We start from the raw sequence: 20,637 nt of genomic DNA on the forward strand, positions 1-20,637 counted from the left end.
TGTATAATTGTAATTGGAGCCTTGGTTGTTAATTATTTAGATGAGGGTAGCAATAAAACAATTAGACATGTGAAAAGACAGGAATCCAAGAGGTGGAGGTCTCCCAGAAATCATTCCGACAACTTTTGCATAAAGTAAATGTTGGCCGTAAAAGCTTTGCTACTACGTCAACAACTGTTGACAGTTTGAATGTGCCAACAGTATATTTTATAAGAGGCAAAAAATAGTAAGTATGAAGAAAAGAAGCAGCATGATGCAATTATATAACAAGACAAGTCACAGAATAATAAGCATAATATTTGAAGCATAGGTCAGTAATTTGTGCAGCAGACACTGTAGAGTTATTTTCGGCTATAAGCCACCCAAAAAGTTTGAAAAGACTCACGACCACATCACAAGACCCCAGACGGTCATTGGCCTAAAAACTAGGGTCAACGCTCTGGACAAATCACGAAATATTAATAGCTTTCTTCTAGCAAACACAACTTCTGCTCCTCACAGTATTGGGCTGTCGTACCAGGGTCCATCCTGTGTGTTGCACTTAACTATGATGACGTGAGCCATGGAACAGCGGCGGACAGAGTCAGCTCAGGGCGTCATCCCTCAGCTGTCGGTGCTCCCGACAGTGCTATCTTTTCAAGTTTTGCCTCTTCCTGTGTCTCTCTAGCTGCTCGCCAGTTTGCATGAAAGGTATTTCCTGTGAGTCACCACTCTTGTTCTCTTTTGTCAACGTAGGACCTCAGTGAGACCTTCGTTGAAACCCCCTTGGCAAGTCTGGCCTCAAAACAGCCCCTTATATATAATTGGGCCTATTCACATGAAATTCACTTTCCTCTGCATTATTCATACTGTATGTTGGCCTAGTTTGGGACATTTTCAGAGGGCTTGTTCTGGGTTTTCTTTCAGTCGCATGGATCAAGTCATATTACAACTGTGACCAGAAAATTTGGGATGCCGGTTTTGTTTATTTTGCACTAATTTTTGACAGAAAAAAATTAGACAGCCTGTTTTGAAAGTGACAACAAGGTCACCGGTACATGTGTGACATTACAAAAGAAAACTAAAATTTGGCAGCCACACAGAAACAAGTGCTGCTCAGCTGTCAATGGACAAATTTAATTAATGAACAAAATCCGATTCTACGTGTATTCTCTAGGCACCACAAACAATGTTGAAATGCATTTTTGGTTTGAATTGCAAATGCAATGTTCCCTCTTAAAAAAGAAAGTACTCGCATTACAAGCCATATTTTGGATGGCAGCGCTACGGATTGCCGTTATTTTTATCTGGCTACCGTTTAAACTTCCACATCAGCTCGCTACATTTCAAAAAGGACCCATTGACCCATATCGGAGAAAAAGTTTGACCTTCCTGCTTTCTGTCCAAATTAGGGAGAATAAATATTCAAGGGTGGCTTGAGGATGGCAAAGGATACCAAAGGCTAGATAAAAGAAAAAAAAAATGTTGCTCCAGTAGTTCTGGTAATAAAGACTTACTTTACATTTTTTATTTATTTTTTTATTATTACAGTAATCTAAGGCTTTTAAGCGATATACTGTCTTTTTAAACAATCAACTCCAATCCCTTATTAGGTCTGTTTCCTCCTACTGACCAGAATAAGAAGGTTATCTTTGGTGTGTACACAAGGAATGCAGGGCTGCTTTACCTCCCTAAGTATGAAGTAATATGCAATATTGCGCAAGTGAATAACTCCTCTCTCCAACCCCTCTACCAGGGGCCTCCTATCTGAGCCTTCCTGATCTCATCGTCTAATTTGGGCATGAAAGATGCAACAGGACCTCTGCCATGTATGCCAATCCAGCACCGAAAGGGAGGAATGTTGCGAATCTGTTGCTTCCAGGATGCCCACTCAGAGGCTGAAATAATATCTGACTAGACATTATCAATGATCAACAAAGTGGCAGATGAGTTCCTGCCACTGTCTATTGAGGACGTTGAAGAAAAAAGCAAGTCGAGGAAGCGGCTCAGGCTCTGATTAAACAAGATAATGACTTTGAACCTCTATGGGTGGTGTTTGGACGGGGATTGCACAATTCCGTTGTACATGTACGTGTGCAACGATAATATAGTCAACCTGTACCAGTACTGAAACAAGAGAAGCCAAGTGCGTCACCTAAAGATGCCTTTTGAAAAAGCATTAGCTTTTCCGAGAGTAAAAGGAATAAAAATGACTACTAAAAAAAACAGAGCTCACTGTAACTACATTTTTATTTCTCAAATTTCATTCTGAAATTTTAAAATCCCTAAGCTAAAACAGAGTCTTTAACAGTCAAGTTGACATCCAGGGTTTTAAACTCTGATGACAATGTATAATATTTGAGGTCAGAGTTTCGTGGTTGTGTTATTTCTGGCTCGGTTATATAACAGTGAGAACAGAAACCCTTATAGCTCCCCAAGTCTCTGCGGATAAGCCTCTGTAGCTGTAATGCAGCTTCACTCCGGTCTGTTAACACAGACAAGAAGGGGGACAGGTTAAATAAGCTAATTTGACTGATTAAGGACCTATCAGCTCCTTCAGGGAGAACATACTGGGACTAAGACACAGCCGCAGCCACAGGTAGCAGCGCTCATGTGCCAGGGGAGGTGGAGGGGAAACTGGAGTGCACAGCTGCTGCAAAGAGATAAACAGTCATGTCAATTGTAGAGAACAATTGTAGAGAGAACAGAAGGAAACCCTGTATTCAATAATAATGTAAGTATGAAGTGGACGTCAGGAGGGTGGGCAGAATGACTAAGTGTGACTCAAGGGGAGTGAGCAAAAAGACAATAGAGCCGGAGAAAACGTTCACTCGCCTGCAGTTCGCGCCGAGGAGACAATGCACCCATCTGCTTCTCTTTTAATTTCCATCTGACTGTCCATTAAATCCATTAGATTCTGCCCTTTTTTATAAACCAAATGTTATTTTCATGCACAAAAAACAAGATTACTCAACAAGCCAGTTCAATGTCAATAATATATCAAATAATTTTATGTATATGTATATATGTGTGTTTTTTCACCTGAAGACCTATGAGTAGAAATTTCTACATTTATACCATATATATGAATATTTATTATTAGTGATGGACGGTATGAAAAAATGCAGATAAAATACCGATAACCAATAATTTCCTGCTTCTCGCGGCTGATACCGATACCCGATAACTTCATACTTTTATATTTAATACAATCTCCATATAATCTGCAGTTTGTGCAGGATGCAATAATGGAAAACTGATATTTTAGTTTATCTGGCCTATCCATAAGAGCAAGCAAAAAAATGTTGCTCTTTAAATATCTTTTTTTCATGTCATCAGAGAAATATAACAGAGCAAAAAACTCAGATTTAAGAAACAAGTGCAACCCTTGAATAATTGAAAAAACAATGGCTTATAAAGGTATTTGTGGAGGTAAGTCAAGTATTTTTCAAGTATAAAATTATATGCATTGACATATGTCAACCTTAATTACAAAATTGTTATCAAATAAATAAAACAAAGTGCATCCTCAAACATAAAGTAAATTTACAACCAAAGGTTTACAGAATTAAGAATGAATGCTTTGAATGCATCAAGCATGAATTTAGTTCAAAATTTAAAAAAAATAAAATAAATAAATAAATAAAGATTTAACATAGAGTGCAGGGAGGGACACATCCAAGAAGAAGAGGCGGACTTGGAGGAGTGTAACGTGGCTCCAAATGTGCTATTAACTTACGAAAACCCTTGTTCTTAATGACAGAAAAGGGTGGTTGTCGAGCGGTATAAATTCCATCACTTCGTCATTAATGGCTTTCGTTTTTTCACTGGCTCACTCACTGTCTGGATTTCACTGTGAAATCCAGTACAGTACAACAATAAAATCACAATTTTTGGATGAACTTTATTTTGAAATGCTACATCAGAATTACTGTGGAGCATCCTGGGGTGGTGTACCACCAACCTACAGTAGAATCATGAAGTGACAATTACAAATATTTCAGAAATATTAATCAGCAAGTCAGTACAGAGACACGCTTCTCTCTCTACCCCTGCCATTGTGCGAAGCAGTTAGCAGTTACCGTAGCAGTTACCATAATACCTGGTGTACTCAGAGCAAGCAGAATTCGAGTGTCTGCTGGCTCGACCGCTTTTTTCGCAGCTTTCTATTAGAAAAAAAAACCCATAATGGTGCTAAGGCAGCCTATCTGCACAAAGTTAATACGACTGAGACCACTAAGATTTTCATTACTTAAATGAAGTTAAGCCAACAGCTATTTCAGGACAAAGTAGTATTTTGTTCACGTACAATATTTGTGGTGTCCGTTGTAGTTATTCGCTGAGGTGCGTTTCCTATAACGTTTCAAACCAAGCTAATGCAGCTTAGCCTACATCCTTTGCTGCTGCATGAACGCAGTCTCATCAGTTCATGCAGCAGAGACACGGTGATCAATGAACTAGAGCTGCTGATATCCCATCCCCCACCTGTTTGATTCAGAGTCTAACCGTGACAACCTGAGATTACAGTCCGTCTTTTTTGTTGTTGTGATAAAAGGGATTAGGATTGGTAGGTGTAAATAAAACAAGCAATTTGACATATGGAGAGACAGAATAGCTTATCGTTTCAATATAATTGAACTTAATTCGCAAATGATTTACAATTGGATTGCTTTGTTCCAGCATCATGCATTTTGATTTCTACAGGAAATCGGTGACTGAAAAAATGCCAAACTTCTGTGCCGCTTATGGGTGCAGCAATCGTCGCTGTCCACAAACAAAAGCTCGTAGGATCATATTTCATCTGTAAGACATTGTTCGAGCTGTTTGATTAATGTTACGTTTTAGTGCTGGTTTGTTTAGTTTGGCGTTTAGCATACACGGTTTTATTAAATATGGGTGTGTCCCAGCGTGTGTGCGTGTTTTTGCTATATCACATGAAAGCCTATGGTTATAAATGATTAATAAGTATGCAGTATCATAACTATGCGTATAACCTTTTTTACAAACCAAACTGCTCGAAAATCGGTTGAAAATAGAGCAATTTAGGGCTATTTAAAAGAACATGCACGATAGAATACATAGTTATGAGTGAGAGGGGCGGAGCGAGGAGACTGTGGCAAGATGTCCGCCAGAGCGGACGTTCGATAGCATTGGCCAGCAGCGCGGATAAGACATCTAGCCTTTTGTAGATATCTATGGATGACATAGCCAGCGTGTCATGGCCTGTTTTGGGGCTAGTCAGCCTGTTTCCCGTTTCATTAATTCATGTTTTATCAAATCTTTTTATCGGAAAAATGTACGTATCGGACCGCTAAAAAAATGACATAATTTTCCCCCAGATGGGCCAATATTTTATCTGTTCTCATTTTGCCCAACAAATGCATATTCAGTACAGCATATTACTTTACTAATGTGTTGCTACAATGGTCAAGGGAGAGGCGTCACCACCGGTTTGGAGCCATCCAGTGGTGGAGTTATAGAAGAGGAGTAGGGCTGCAGTAAAAACGAATTAACTGCACATCCTGACAGTACAAATGGGGAGTGTAAATGACTTTGAGTGGTTATTTAGTAATAACAGGATGGTGGACCACCATGCTGGTGTAGTATTAATAGTAGTAGTACTACTACTACTACTACTACTACTACTACTACTACTACTACTAATAATAATAATAATAATAATAATAATAATAATAATACAATATTATAATTATAATTAAAGTAAATCATAAAGCAAGCATGTTGCCCTGGTGCGTATGTCACTGATAAGGACATAAAAGAAAGAAAATGCAATAATAGAAAATTCCCATCCCATTCACTATAATCACCGCTATCATCATTCATTACATCATACTGTATTGCAACTATGGCACAATAGCAGGCCCAACGTGAATCCATCATCCAATCATTTATCCATCTATCATTGCACATGCATTGTATATGCGTGTGTGTGTGTGTGTGTGTGTGTGTGTGTGTGTGTGTGTGTGTGTGTGTGTGTGTGTGTGTTCTTTCTTTTCAACACAGTCTGATGTTAACTTTCCATTTCGGGACCCCCCCCCCACCCTCTCTGTCAAAAAGTTCCAGTATGTCATCGCGTCTGCGACTACCCGACGTCCGCCCATCCCGCCTTGAGCGCTTGCAGAGGTGGGCGACGAGGGAGGGGAAGGGGATGTGGGTTGGGAGGCGTGACGCCTCTCCGGCTTGCTTATATGAGCGCCTGCGAACCCCTCTCCGCCAGCATCAGGGACTAACAGCGCTGTAGGAGCGGGAGAGCACGGAGCAGACGAGCAGCCGGCGACGTAAGAAGCGCCCATTTGTCTGGTGGACATTCTTTTTCTTTTTTCTTTTTTTTTTTCTTCCGCGGCGTCATCCGTCACGCACGCGGACTTCGTGGCGATTTCGAATTATCGGGAAAAAGAGGAGCGATCTCAAGTGTGGAGACGATGCGGTCGCTGTGCCAGCACCTGATCAGCCTGCTGTTCGTCTTCGGCAGCCTGCACGTTGACCGGCTGACGGAGGGCTGTTCGTGCGCCCTGACGCACCCCCAGGACGCGTTCTGCAACTCCGACATAGGTCAGTGGAAGAAATCGCTCTGCCACTGCTTGTAGCCTCGATTTAGTTGTGTTATTTCTGACACTACTTTTGTTATTTTCTTCTCCGCTGCCCGCCAGTTTACTGTCCACATTCCTTTAGTATATCGCTTTTCAAGCTGCGCACGTCTTCTTTATTTGTTTGTTTGTGTACTTATTTATTTCCAGTTTGCCACAAGCAAGCATCTGGTGCTGTTCAAACTACGACACAGCCCACATAATATTGGAGGAAACCTGATTTTTTTTTTTATTCTTTTTTTTCCCCTGGTTGGGGAGTTGAAAGGTCAATTAGAAAACCAAATGACAACATTTTCAAAGTTGTATTATTATTCTTTTAATTACCTATAAAAAGTCTGAAATACGGCAGGTGCATGTTGTCAATATGTGTTCATGTCAGAGGTGGAAGTTGGCTCGTCCACCTCTGCCTGACTGCCACCTGGTTGTCACTCAGATATGCACAGCATCCACTTCACAAATATTGCCAAATGGGTTGGGTGGGAGGTTATACTTTGCTTGTTTTATAGGGCTTCTTTTGGTTTTCTTGGTCTCCTCTGTATATTATAGCTCAAAACCCTGGCTTTGGCATGGAACGTCAGTCTCACATGGCCCTTGTTTAAACATCCCGCTGGTGAAGGCTGTGGGATTACCTGATGCTCCTCTTTAGGCCGAGAAAAATATTGGAGTGCCGTGGCCCAGATGGGAACAGGAGAGCAATTGATTTCTGCCTTTAAGCTGCCTGTGTTTTCTTTTTCAATATTAATTAATTTATTTCATTTTGTTGCATCAAATTGCACACAAAACATTGTTTTTGTTTGTACAAACTGAAACGAGTGTTAGTTTTTGAAAAAAAGAAAAAGCACAGCTGATATTTAGGCTTTACAGTCATTTGACCCCCCAAAAATATCACGAGGCTCTCAGGAACCTTGACACATTAACAGACAATAATCTCTCAGTATTAACTGAGCAACACACACACACACACACACACACACACACACACACACACACACACACACTGCATCCATGTGTGCCGAGTACTTCACTGCCTGGTGCCAACTAGCCCTTAATGCATGTGCATGCATATGTGCACGTACTATCGCCGTTAATTGTTGCTGCACTTACCACTACCCACCAGTAGAGGATGACATTCAAAGATTACCGCTCATATTAAAAGCCCCAATGACACTGCCAACCCTGAAGGGATTGTAAACCTAATTTTACTTGCCTCTAAAATAATGGTATCATTGAAATGAAAACATACACAACAATTTAGGTAGTATTGGTTTAGAAAATTATATAGATAACAAAATAAATGCATACATGCATACATACGTGCATACAGTCAAAATGAAGTGTTTGCTGTGAGATTGTTAAGCAGCTGTTTTGCCATTGCCTCAATCACCATTTCATCCCACAAAGGTGGTCAGCTATATATAATTCCACCAGATTTACCTCACAATATAGAGTGCATACCGTGTTAAGGCGGAAGGTTTGCATCTACACCTTCAGCACACCAGAACAACCCAAGTTTCCTGAACCTTCACATGCTCTTTCAGTCAGAGCTCTGCTTTTTCGTCCTTGATACTCAAATAAAGTATTGAGGACGTTCTTTAGGGAAAAAAAACAACTCAGAAGATAGCTGTCCCTTCATGTCCTCTGCTTTTAGGCACTGCTTGCTTATCAAGACATCCTCAGCCAAGTGACCCACTTGAAATGAGAGGAAACGTTGCTTCCCCTAACACTTATGCAATGGCTTCCACAGTCCCTTAGATCTTCGAATGCATCATGCTGTTTGGCACCCACTATGAGTTGACGTTGAAGAATATGGGACCGGCTTCAATAGGCACAGCAATCAAATGTGAGCTCCATAAATCCCTTTTCCACGGCCCTCGCTTAGATGCACACTGAATGCTTGCACTTCCTCTGATTCCTTCGTCCTCGTCCTTCGTTCGCAGACCGCAAAGTCACTGCTTCGGCACTCATCACTCCGGGTCAGATCCGCTGAAGAAGTTTCTCAGTCACACACAGTAGTCTGTGACAAATTTGGACTTTCCTGAACTCTTGCAGGTTAAAATGTCAATGCCTATGAAGGTGTGCTTGCAAAATGGAAATGGTGGCTTCATGCCTTAGCTTTGATGGTAGTCTGACAAAAGCCTTTGTCCCTTTATTTGCATTGTGCCTTCTTCCATTTCCTCCACTAAAATCTAGACTTCAACTGGGTACCGAAAGTCCAGCTGAAAAACAGATATATTAAAAGCTAAGGGGGTAAAGTAAAGTATCGGTTTGGAAAAGATAAGATAGCAAGAGACAAAGCCCCTAATTCTCACTGTCAACATCAAATACGACTCTTTCTTATCTGAAAACCCATACTTTAGTTTTAATGTTTCCTGTTGTAACGGCCCCAAGCCGTTATCAAACACAGGCACTCTACTGGTGGAATCACAATGATGTTATTTTTGGGGGGAATTTGGGTTATGAGAGGTTCCATCATAGAACCAAACCTTGTCTACCAACACAGCTGGGTAGAACGTCAATGACTGGGCTTTTTTTCTCTTGCAGAGTGGGAGTTGTCTGTTCTAAGGAATTTGGGTTAAGCAGCCCAACTCCAAAGGAGATACGAGCAGCTCTTGTTCTCGCTAATTTTTCTCTTGAAAGTGAGATTAGAGGCCTGGCTATAAATTTTGACCCTGAGATTTAATAATATCACTATAATAACGAGTTTCCCAAGTGCTCTGGGTGACAGGAACAAACCTCTACACGGTTGCAGCATGAACCAGGTCAGTCGCTGAGGATTAGCGAGACGTGTGTGTCCGCTCAGGCCACTGGGAGAAAGTGATCCTGCACTGCTGCGGGCGCTCCGTTGCACATACAGGAGCTTTGGCAAACAAGCGTGACATGGCAGGTTTGGACGTAGTCTGCGGCTTAGGGTTTGTTTGTTTTTTCACTCTGGTGTTGCTGATGTTACCCTCCTTCTTTGTAATGAGTTGCGAGTGCTTAAACTCCCTCTAACTTACTTGCATTCATGCAAGGCAGGCCGGCAGGCCACAGATGATGGAGGCATTATGTAAGGTGGGATCAGGTATCGGCAAGTTTCCCCAAAAGCGAGTTAAAATATGATGACATGTCAAAGGTCCCCGGATTCCGTACGAGCTTGGGATGTTCATCCCCTGAGGCAAAAGTATTAAATCTCTCGCTCTTTCCCTCGCTGATGACCACAAAGCCCTCCGCTGTTTAAAACAAGGGGCAAATACCATGGCTGTGGATGGCGGCCCAGTACATAACCAACAACAATGAGGCAGTGAGTGTCACAAGAGTTGTCTTTAGAAAAAACTAAAAAAAAAATTGCTAAGGGGAGCTGAACCTCAGTTGATATTTGTTAACCGTCGAGCACACAATATATATATATATATATATATATATATATATATATATATATATATATATATATATATATATATATACATATTTTTTTTTTTTTTTGAGTGGATAAGAGATCATCCTAAAAAAATAAATTATTGCATTGACTGACATTAAACAGCAGCTATGTTGTCATCTGGATTTAAAACACTGCTAAACAGCTCTAAAGGCTTCAAGTGTTGGCTTTTCCATCAGAATAAATGTAACACTTGGGCTTGACGGCCCTTCCCTGGGGATGACGCTTTAAATATGTGGGAGGAGCGGGCAGTACACGTCAACAAGTTTTTGAGCTCTTAAATACCAAATTCCGAGTCCAAATAGCTGCTTCCAGCTGTAACATCTAATTAAAAAGAAACCAACATGTCACACAGTAGTTTTGACCAGAGAAGCTGAAGTGTGAAACTTTTAATAGAAACTAAAATGCCTAAGTCTACGTCCTCATCACAGCTCATTAAATCTGTTTTTCCATTGTATTTTTACACAACAGATCCACTGGCCAGCTTCTTCTTCTGTGCTCATAGATACTCTCTTGTGAAGTTACTCTGAAGAACATTGCTGCTTTGGCCTGTTTGTTGTAATATATCCTGGTAGATCATCTACATTCATTCTATTTTAGCTAACCCAGGCAAAACTCTAGCTAAATATTTATGCAGGTAGTTAAACCCGCTGGGCTTCAAAAACCTCCCTCACCTTTGGATCAACATGCCATCACAGGTAGGGATTTAGGAAAAAAAAAAAAAATCAGGTCACATTTCATTGGGTAAGTGATCCATGCTTTTCACAAAGTGTTCCGGTGGTTTTCTATTTCAGTGTTTATTTTTGAGCATGGTACTGTGTCGTCTTGAGAATTCCGCTTCCTCCCACTCGCCTCCTCAGACCTGGAGCACCAAAAAAACTCCACGCTGCCTGCAGCTTTGCCACGTTGTCCACAGGCCAAGATACATTTCTTGACAACTTAACGTGCACTTTGCCTTGTGATTTAGCATTTCACATTCCGACTTGTGCAATCTCCCTGCTCCAGGCGAGAGATTCTGAGTGAGAAATGGCTTTTTTTTTTTTGTTGTTGTTGCTTTTTTTTTTTTTTGTCAGAACACGGTTTACCTCTTTCAGCAAGAACGGGCCTCCCACTCTTTAAAAAAAAAAAAGAAAAGAAAAGAAAATGTCGGATTCACTGCAGGAAATGAAGTGCGTCACAGCTCTGGCCTGTAATTCCTTGTGTTTAGCAGTGCGAAGGAGAGAGAGTGCGCTGAACTCCATTAAATTACTGCCGGGGCTATTAACTACAGTTGCATTGCCTTCAGGGATGCAAAATCTGCACCCATGCAATAAATTGCGGTTGGGGAAAAGGGAAATGTGTGGCATTAGCGGTCATCCGATAATGATTACAGATAGCAGGGTGTAACATTGCTGGCAGGTTCTCCTTCATTACCCGGTGGCTTGCAAAGAAGCAGTGTGATTTTTGACATCCACCCTCTTTTTTTGATGCTCGAAGGTGATGATGCATGCAAATTGAACTGAAGCACTTGCTGCTTTTTACTGTGAGACCTTATGAGACCTTTACTGTGAGAAATAGCTTCCTCAATTTAGGAGAAAAAAAGTTCATTGTGTGTGGGTTTTAGTCTCTTTGGAAGCAAAGCTCATACACATAACATTTCATAAATCAGCTTCCAACACGGCAAAGAGTGCGATCCTCTGAATATTTACTAGTCATTCTTCTGCTGGATTTGTTTGTCTCTGTTTCTTCAAGTAGCCACGTGGTGCTGTTCTCTGACGCAACCTTGTCCTAGGTAGCCTTGCTAATCCGCGTCAAAAAGCTTTTTTTCCACAATTTTAAAAACAAATTGTCTAAAGTTTCCTTAAAATGAACTTGACATTGAATGGAAATGCACTGTACGAGTGAGGGTGTTAAACAAGGGGTTTTAGTTGTCAAGTTCTGAAATCGTACGTAAAAGGCAAAGAGAGAAGCCCGTCTCTGGATTCCGTGTGAGCGATGTGAGACTGCGTCCGTCCACGCTACGAAACTGGGTTAACCAAACACTACTGCAGTGACAGGGCTGCAGTTGTGGATAAGTGTAAGTGGCACATTTTGAAGAGGCCAAGGGGTCGCCAACAGGCAGGAATGACACAAATCCTCTGTCTCAGGAGCAGCTGAGGCCTGCTTTGCACATTCCTTCTGGTGATGGCACCGTCACCGGCCAGTTCATGGCGGCCGTCCAACAAGAGGGGTCCTATTTGGACGTGCTTCAGTTAAATTAGCCCTGACCTGTGGTCCTTCAAAAGAGAGTGGAGAGGAAACCCTACACATTTGTTTCCCCGGCATTTCTGGTTTTGAGGTCAGGGCAGAGCAGGGAAACTAGGTTTCAGGGTAACACTTCCAGTAATGTGGGGCAGTGTTGTTTGACGGAGGCAAGAGTATCCTTTGAATACGTGAACATTCCTCTATAATAGTGCCCTGCTTTTCTGTAATTGCAGAGGCTTGTGTCTGCTGAACAGCTCTAAGGTGCATTTCGAAAGGCAAGTAGTAAAGCCCTTTTGGTTTTGTATTAAAAACAAAATAGGCGGCGAAGGAAAAGAAAAGCACAAACACCTTATTGTGAAAGGTCAGATCACAAATGGCACCAGTGCTGAACACTATCTATCGGTTTTGCTTCAATATATTCAGGCCACAACTATTACTATTACATTATTACTGTTACATACTGTTACATTACTATTACATACTGACCTGCACCTTTAAGTTCAGACAATACTACAAATTGAGAAATCACTGTGGTCATCGGATGCCCATGTCAGCATGTCAAACAGCTTCCTCTTTGAGTTTTATTTTTACTCCCATTTCCATTTGGCGAGATGTGAGGGGCAGCAAGACCAAATACTGACCAAAAGAAGATTCCATATGCCCCATTTCCTTCTGAAGTCGGGAACGCATAAAAGGCTTTTCACTTTTCTTTCTCTTCACTCGGGAATGTGAGCCCCCTGAAGAATGTTTTAAGGAAATTCCACTGGGGAAAGATAACAAACATGGGCAGTGTTAGTTGTGTCTGCGGCCTGCTAGGCTGTGGGCAGCAGGTGAACCTTATGGAGGATTGACTGCTTACACAGAGCCCGCAGCGCCGGGTCAGCCTCCAATCACTGGCTCGAGTTATCAGCTTTTTTTTTGACAATCCTGCTTTCTAAAGAAGCCTTTCACAATCACCCTCCTCGCTCTAACGCGATTGAAAGCAAGTTGAAATCATAACGGTGTGTTTTCAGCTCACATATATTTATTTACATGAGGGTCCTGCATGCAGATTACATCTATTTGCAGCCTACTCGATTCCAATATAGAGGGAAAACTGTTCAAACGGTTGGGCCGGCCTAGCAGGTCTTTCCCAGAATAGCTTACTTAGGCTAAATCCCGTGGTCAATCTGATGTACCCTGGGCACATGTACGGGGGCCTTTCTCCTCTAATTTCTGTATCAAACTTTGAAGTCCTAGTAGGGTTTTGCTAGCATTAGCTAGCCTTGGCACACAGAAGCAATGCAGAAAATCAGATAAACGGATTACCCCCAGCACCAGCCTCGTTTTGAAATGGTACTCATAATGGGCTTTGCTGAGGCCTCCGACTGGCCACAACTGGAGTGTTTCTTTAAGAGAATGGAGCTGAAGACGCAGAGAGAAATGTGACGTTTTGCCCTGATCATTTCAAAGTTACTGATCAGCCTTTGTCACCTCAACTTTCTCTTCTTCTTACAGTGATTCGTGCTAAAGTGGTGGGCAAGAAACTGATGAGGGACGGACCTTTCGGAACAATGCGCTACACTGTCAAGCAAATGAAGGTATGCATCGTGAACACGGGGTGCATGACACACTGGCAAACATTTCTTGCCAACACTTAGACAAGCGGCTCAATTATGGCTCAGATTTGGAAAGATAGCATGTTCCTTAGCTTCAAACCTGAGCGGAAATGACGGCAAGCTTTGTTTGTATGAGTATTAATTAATTACTGTGATAGGTGGGAAGATGTTTGTTAGTCAGGACAGAGGATCGAGAGGTTCAGAATTACTGGCCTTGGCACACACGTGACACAGCCAGGTTAATCTACATTCACTATAGAAGAGGAACAACTGTGATGGTGCATGCAGAATGTGTAGCTGGTTGAAACTGCAGTCACATGCAGGTGATACAATTGCCAGGATTTTTGATGTCAGATTAGTGGAAAAATACCCTTCAAAATCCACCCTATCAGTGTCTTCAGGATGCCATTTGTGATGTCACAAAGGGAACCCAGACCTTACTGAAAGCTCCCTTCGGTTCCTGACAGCACTCAGCCAGGGGTTTGTTACGCCCTCTGAGAATCATTGCAGCTACTTGCAGGAGGCTGTAACACAAGGCTAAATATACTGTAAAGAGGTTTTTTTTGTAAATTAGTTTTGCAAAGCTCCTCCCACTGCTGTCCTTGAAAAGGACTGTACAGAGCATTAGGCATTTGAAATCCAACTGGACAAGATAGGCCAACCAGCAACCAGACTGTGTCTCCACCGCGTCCTCCAGCTACTGCCTCGCCATAAAGCACATTAGATACACTTGTGCAGAAAGCCGGTTTCTGCAAAGTCTTTATATTCTTACATAACGCTACATTTTTCTGACGGATGCTGATTCGCCAAAAGATTAGCGGCTTACATGCATTACAGCTCGACCAAACTCAATTCAGAGTGTAAACATTTCTGTGGCGCCGTGCACTAAAATCACTGCAAACCAGATTTGTGGACAAGAAGGAAAAAAAAAGCATAAAGTGCCCTCTTGTTACTGAAGCATACGAGTCATCACGTTAGGGATTTTCTGTTGGAATTAGACGTGACCCCGTACCTCCTGGGTTATTTATTATGACCCCGCCAGTTTCTAATACACAGACGCTTTTTCCCCTTCATGAGCTATAATAGAAGGCAAATCTATCCAAAATCCAACAAATTGTTGGATGTTTCCTTATATAATAGAAGGCAAATCTATTCAAAATCCAACAAATTCTAAGAGACAAATGCATTCCTAAACCTCAGCAGTTTCAAGATTAAGTAACCATTCTGTGTGTATGTGTGTGTGTGTGTGTGTGTGTGTGTGTGTGTGTGTGTGTGTGTGTGTGTGTGTGTTTTCTGGGAGCCATGAGTCTAAACAAGGATTTCCTGCTGTTCCCAGACAAACATATTAGCTGGAAGAAATAACACTGTTTCTCAGGGCAAACGCTGACTGCTGTCTGTGCGCACAGAGGGTCAACAAGTGGAAGGGGGGTTGCACACTGGTGATGGATGACCTCACTCGATCGGTCGCCAAGTGCGACGCACACTGCAATCGTGTTTTTTGGAGAGTTGGAGGGACGGGTAAAACAGATGCAGTGCTAAATTTAGGGCGTAGGCGGAGTCGTGGGGCTACAGCCTCACAGCGAGGCCGATACGTGGACGCGGAATCGGACCGGGCAGATCTGATTTTGTTCCCAATGTCTTTCAGATGTACAAAGGGTTCGAAAAGGTCCATCACGTACAGCACATCTACACGGACGCCTCTGAGAGTCTGTGTGGAGTCAAGTTCGACATCAACAAGTACCAGTACCTGATTACAGGTGAAAGGACTTTGTTTTTCTATGTTTTGAAAAGATTTAGTAATGCTGCTCCAAATGTTTTATTTCAGTGTTTTGTGGTGTTTTTCTTGAATTCTAAAACAAGGTAAATTAATTTTACTGTAGGAACCAGAAGTCGGATCTACAACAATAGGAACTACTAGGCCAACTACTTAGAAGGCTACCACAAGTTTCTATGGTGTGATACGAGTAAAGTTACTTTGGTTGTGTTTTGGTTGAATGGACGTTAAATCAAAATAGTTCCTGGTATTTGGCTGTTTGGGTTTCATTTCTCACTCGCTGACTTCACCTGAGTTGGGTGAACGTTGCTAATTACTGCTGGTCTGATTACGCAGCCTTATGTAAGACCTGTTTCAAAACACTCCGTCAGGCCCTCTGTTCCGCAAAGACGACTTCTTTTGTCCCATGACACAAACTTTCCTACTGTGCAAGGCAGGGGCTCTGTCTTTAAACATTTCTCCCTTCTCACACTTTTGGGGACCGTGGGGCACTGAAGGAGACGCTTTCTCTCTTGCGCCACTCATAACTGCGGCAAGCAGGAAGTGACTGGTTGTTTTCCAGCGAGAAGCTTTATTTTATGACCTGCTATTTCCAACAGGGGTGCCGTTTACTTTGGAGCCTGCTGCGCTTTTGAATGCGCAACTGTCGCTAAGTCCCGACCTGTAAATACTGTAACAACACTCCTCGTGTGAAAAGAGAGTCGGCTCCGCGTTGCCAAGCAGCCGTGGCTATGTTTGCCCACTTCGGGTGACGTCTTTGAGTGCTCTCGAGGCGTCTATATTAAGTCTGGGCCGTGTGATCGAGGCTTCGTGATGTGCGGGTTGTCAACCATTTTGATGGAGCCCTCGAGTGTCGCGGCCCTGATTAGTATTTTAGGAGCATGTCATGCATTCACCACCATGTAATAAGCCTGTGAGCTACTCCGGTAATCCCACAATGTTTGGCCAGGAGGGTGGATTGGAGCGGGGTGGGAGGAAGACACATATACAAGCAGGCTGTCAGATTCCTCCGTGGTGATGACATGGCGAAGGGAAGGCATGGTGTCAAAGCCCCAACGCTTTGTCCCAGGAGTCGGCGACCTCCAAATCCAAGTTCCGCCCCTAAAAATAGACCCCCGCCCTCACTGCCCTCCCCTGTTCACCTTTGAATATTCAGAAATAGGGGTGTTGGTTTAATATGGGCTTAGTGCTCGAGATTGTGTTTCCACACATAAACAACTTGAATGGCTTGAGCTGTTTGTTTTTACTATCCTGGATTCCGAGTTGCAGATTATGCAATTGAAGGTAATTATGACGGCATCTGTGGTGTCTTGGGTGCAGAGTTGTACCTACTGCCTTTGGCAAACAATTTACATCGCATTATTTCTACCTTCTCAGTGTTTGTCAATGGGTTTTGGAGAAAGTTGGCCCAAACTAATATATCAGTTCATCCAAAATGAGCGAGTTGCAATGTGAACTGTGCAACTGTTGTCACTGTTCTTGTTTTATTTATTTTATGTACTTAACATAAACCCGCCAAAGGGTTGGTCTGTCAAGGTGTTCTGAAACATTAGACACAGATATCTGAGGAACTTTCAGACCAGTCTGACTATGTTTCAGCCCCTAATTGCCTCTCATAAACTGTTTCCTACAATGACGTGAAATTTTCCGTGGACATCCATTTTTTCAACGGGGAACATTCAATACCTATAATTGATCTCATCACACGGAAGACAAGGCGGCAATGTTGCTCCTGTGGGCTTTAATGCCGACCGCAAAATTGAGCTCACACAACTGACACTTGACTCAACAGGGTTTCCCCCATCCCTTCTTCTCCTCAGGCCGCGTGTATGAGGGCAAGGTCTACACCGGACTGTGCAACTTCAACGAGCGGTGGGAGCGCCTCTCCCTGGCCCAGAAGAAGGGCTTCAACCACCGCTACCAGTTGGGCTGCAACTGCAGGGTGAGTGGCAACGGGCGAGCCCCACTCGTCAAGAACAAGGAGGGCAAGGAGGAATGAGGAGGCGGGCCGAGGGCCAAGAGAAGAAAATGCATAGGCTAACCTGCACCTCCGCTTTCATACGTGTGTAACCCTACGCAATATATATATATATATATATTTTTTTTTAATCTCACCCGGTGTCTCTTACTCAACACCTTGCTTTAAAATGTCTGCCAGGAGAAAAAAAACGATGCCAGAACTGCGTCCCAATCTCTCGTCATGAACTGGAGCCGTCAGATACTGAGAAAGTTTTACAATTCCATCCAGAGTAATTTAATCACAGCTCAAGTCTTGGCTTCAGCGCTCATTCCGAGATTTATGGGACTTCAACGCGCTGCCCGCTGCTGCGCAGCTGCTGGCCGAGCCCGCTGAACGTCCTACTGTAGTGCAACAACAGCGTCCCCCAGACATCTGCTTGCACCGCTGGCCCATATCATTGTAAGTGGATTAGCAGAGGGTGCTATTTGTTCCCAGAGCCTGGCCAACGCTTGTAAACTGTTCCATGTGGTACATCCAATGGCGGTGCCCGAGAGGCATTCAGGGAGGGCAGCTGACGTAGCGAACAGACAAGCACGGCCGAGATGATAATTCATCATCGTCGCATTTATGGATCAAACTCAAAATGATAATTTGTGGCACTTGGGAAGCGCGTACAAGAGAGCAGCGCTGGGTTAAAAACAGGAAGCGACGCAAGACATCCCCCGATCCGTTTGGAGCACCGACAATAAAAGCACGGCAAACAGAAAGTGTGCCATTGAGACGGCTAGTTAAATTTGCAGGCTCATTCAGATCGGAAAGTGTATCTATGAAACCTATCACCGCCTGTCGATTCAGCCATGTACGCTCAAGCGCGAAGCCAATGTTTGATTCTTTTTGTGCCAGCACCTGGGGATGCGATGTGAAATCCAAACGGGTGATTAGAATCAACTCCTTCATTAAGACGGGTGACGTCTTTTAAATGCGATAAACGCCAAAAAATTCACTTTTTCAACCGACTTTTTACACCTTTCCTGTTGATCAGTGGCACTTCACTGCTGAAGGAGGGAAAAAAAGCTGAAACTCAGAGTTTACCGCGTTTCACCCAGCGCATGTTCACCCCCTTTTTTTTCTCTTTCAACCAAATCATACACGCACTTCCTTTCTGGGAACTGCTCAGAATGAGCTTAATTATTCTGTACAATTTTCAGATTTCTTTGTAAATGGCTCATCAAGCCACTTTGTACTCCTTCGCACACATTTCTGCACTGTAGACTCACTGTTGATAAGATTTCTATCCATTGCAGATCACTTAAAATTAATGAGAAAATTAAAAAAAAATTAAATTGTGGCGCATATCAACAAGGTATCAGATCAGACACCTGCCAAGACACAATTAGATACTGAAGACTGAAAGTTACCGGGTCAATGAAGTCAAGATGATGTCTGTCACCACATCAAATAAATAATAAAAAAAAAACTTTAAATTAACTGAACCCAAACACAGTGAGTCTACAACAGCTGATGCTAGTTTGGTGTGTTTTTTTGTGTTTTTTTTCCTTTTTCTGCTTCATTGCCTACATCATTAGTTTTGCTTCTGTCTCTGTAGATTAAGCCCTGCCACTACCTGCCCTGCTATGTGACCTCAAAGAACGAGTGCCTCTGGACGGATATGCTGTCCCACTTTGGCTACCCGGGCTACCAGTCCCGGCACTACTCCTGCATCCAGCAAAAGGAGGGTTACTGCAGCTGGTACCGGGGGATGACCATGAACGAGAAAATCAACATCAACGCCACCAACCCCTGAACCGTAGCGCATCCCTGGCTGAAATTCACATGAGCATCTCCGACTCCGTCCCAAATCCCCCAAATCACTTTTGCAGTATTACAGAACTCGCAAAGCCCACTAGTCTGGGTGACCGTCGCCTCTTGACCGGGCAGAGAGGAAAGATCAAATCCATTTCAGTGCCTGTTTCGTAGCACTTCCATTTGCAAACAATAACATCCTTTTTTTTTCTTGTGCGCATTACCCGGTTGAACACGACCCGCAACTGGGGGAGGTGGGGCACATAACATTTGTGTGATGGACAGCAGTATTTCTGCTTACCTGAATGTTTGAAATTTAACAATGTCCTTTCTGCTGAGCACTGACCAGAATAGCAAAAATGCTATGTTGCAGTGCCAACGCAGGGAAGCACTAACTTCTTGCAGAGACGGCAAAATTTTACCTTTTTTGTTTTCTGTATATAACATAAGCTACATAAACAAACTCAGTTGAAACCTCTGTAATTCATTTATTTATGTCTATTGGACTATTCTATAACCATGTTCCACATGAGAAGGTGTTACAGGAGGTCAAAACAAACATCGTGTTCTGGGCAATTTCTAGAACAGCATGCTATAAAAACGTTATTTTCTGTCGGTGTGATCAGTTTTACCGACTGGTACTCTTAAGCAATCCGTTAAAAAAAAAAAAAAAAAATCAAGTGTCAGCAGAGGTTTGAGACAGCGAGATATTTTGTACATGTATATTCATTCTTTTTGTATTTAACAATTTCAGATGGACATATAGATATATATATATAGATATATATACATATATATAGATGGACATATATATATATATATATATATATATATATATATATATATATATATACATACATACATATATATATGTATATATATATATATATGTATATATATATATATATATATATATATATATATATATATATATATATATATATATATATATGTATAAATATATATATATATATATATATATATATATACATATATATATATATATATATATATATATATACATATATACATATATGAATATATGTATATATACATAGATATTTACATAAAAGTAATACTATTGTCAGTAAACTCATTTTTCCTCTCCTGCTGCCATCTAGGGTCTCACTGTCTCATGTTCTATATCTTCAATCCATTCCAATTACAGAGACAAGCCGCAACCGAAGAAAAAGGGATCTTGGTCACGCGCACAAAACTGGTGGTCATTTTTCAGAATAGTGCAGTTTGACACCTGAAAAAATTGTTGTAAGATGTGC

At 42.1% G+C, this 20,637-nt stretch overlaps 2 protein-coding genes across 2 annotated transcripts in view; one reads left to right on the forward strand and one right to left on the reverse strand.

The window, feature by feature from the left end:
- syn3 (synapsin III) overlaps nt 1-20,637 on the reverse strand; it is a 117,192-nt gene that overhangs the window by 41,866 nt on the left and 54,689 nt on the right. The window lies entirely within an intron of this gene.
- LOC142877018 (metalloproteinase inhibitor 3) lies at nt 6,192-20,169 on the forward strand. The gene is made up of 5 exons (XM_076011333.1): nt 6,192-6,552; nt 13,723-13,805; nt 15,469-15,580; nt 17,418-17,539; nt 19,164-20,169. Exons 1-5 carry the CDS (start codon nt 6,423-6,425, stop codon nt 19,359-19,361), a joined length of 645 nt encoding a protein of 214 aa, XP_075867448.1. The 5' UTR covers nt 6,192-6,422; the 3' UTR covers nt 19,362-20,169.

The sequence above is a fragment of the Nelusetta ayraudi genome, unplaced genomic scaffold (assembly GCF_046127955.1).
Source record: "Nelusetta ayraudi isolate G7.1 ecotype Tasmania unplaced genomic scaffold, CSIRO-AGI_Nayr_v1 ptg000135l, whole genome shotgun sequence".
Taxonomy (NCBI): domain Eukaryota; kingdom Metazoa; phylum Chordata; class Actinopteri; order Tetraodontiformes; family Monacanthidae; genus Nelusetta; species Nelusetta ayraudi.

Excerpts from the sequence above, each read along its gene's own strand:
- LOC142877018 (XM_076011333.1), top strand. The coding sequence starts at position 6,423 with ATGCGGTCGCTGTGCCAGCACCTGATCAGCCTGCTGTTCGTCTTCGGC. Across the intron at positions 6,553-13,722 it reads GTTCTGCAACTCCGACATAG|TGATTCGTGCTAAAGTGGTG; the intron begins GTCAGTGGAAGA and ends TTCTTCTTACAG. Across the intron at positions 15,581-17,417 it reads GTACCAGTACCTGATTACAG|GCCGCGTGTATGAGGGCAAG; the intron begins GTGAAAGGACTT and ends TCTTCTCCTCAG.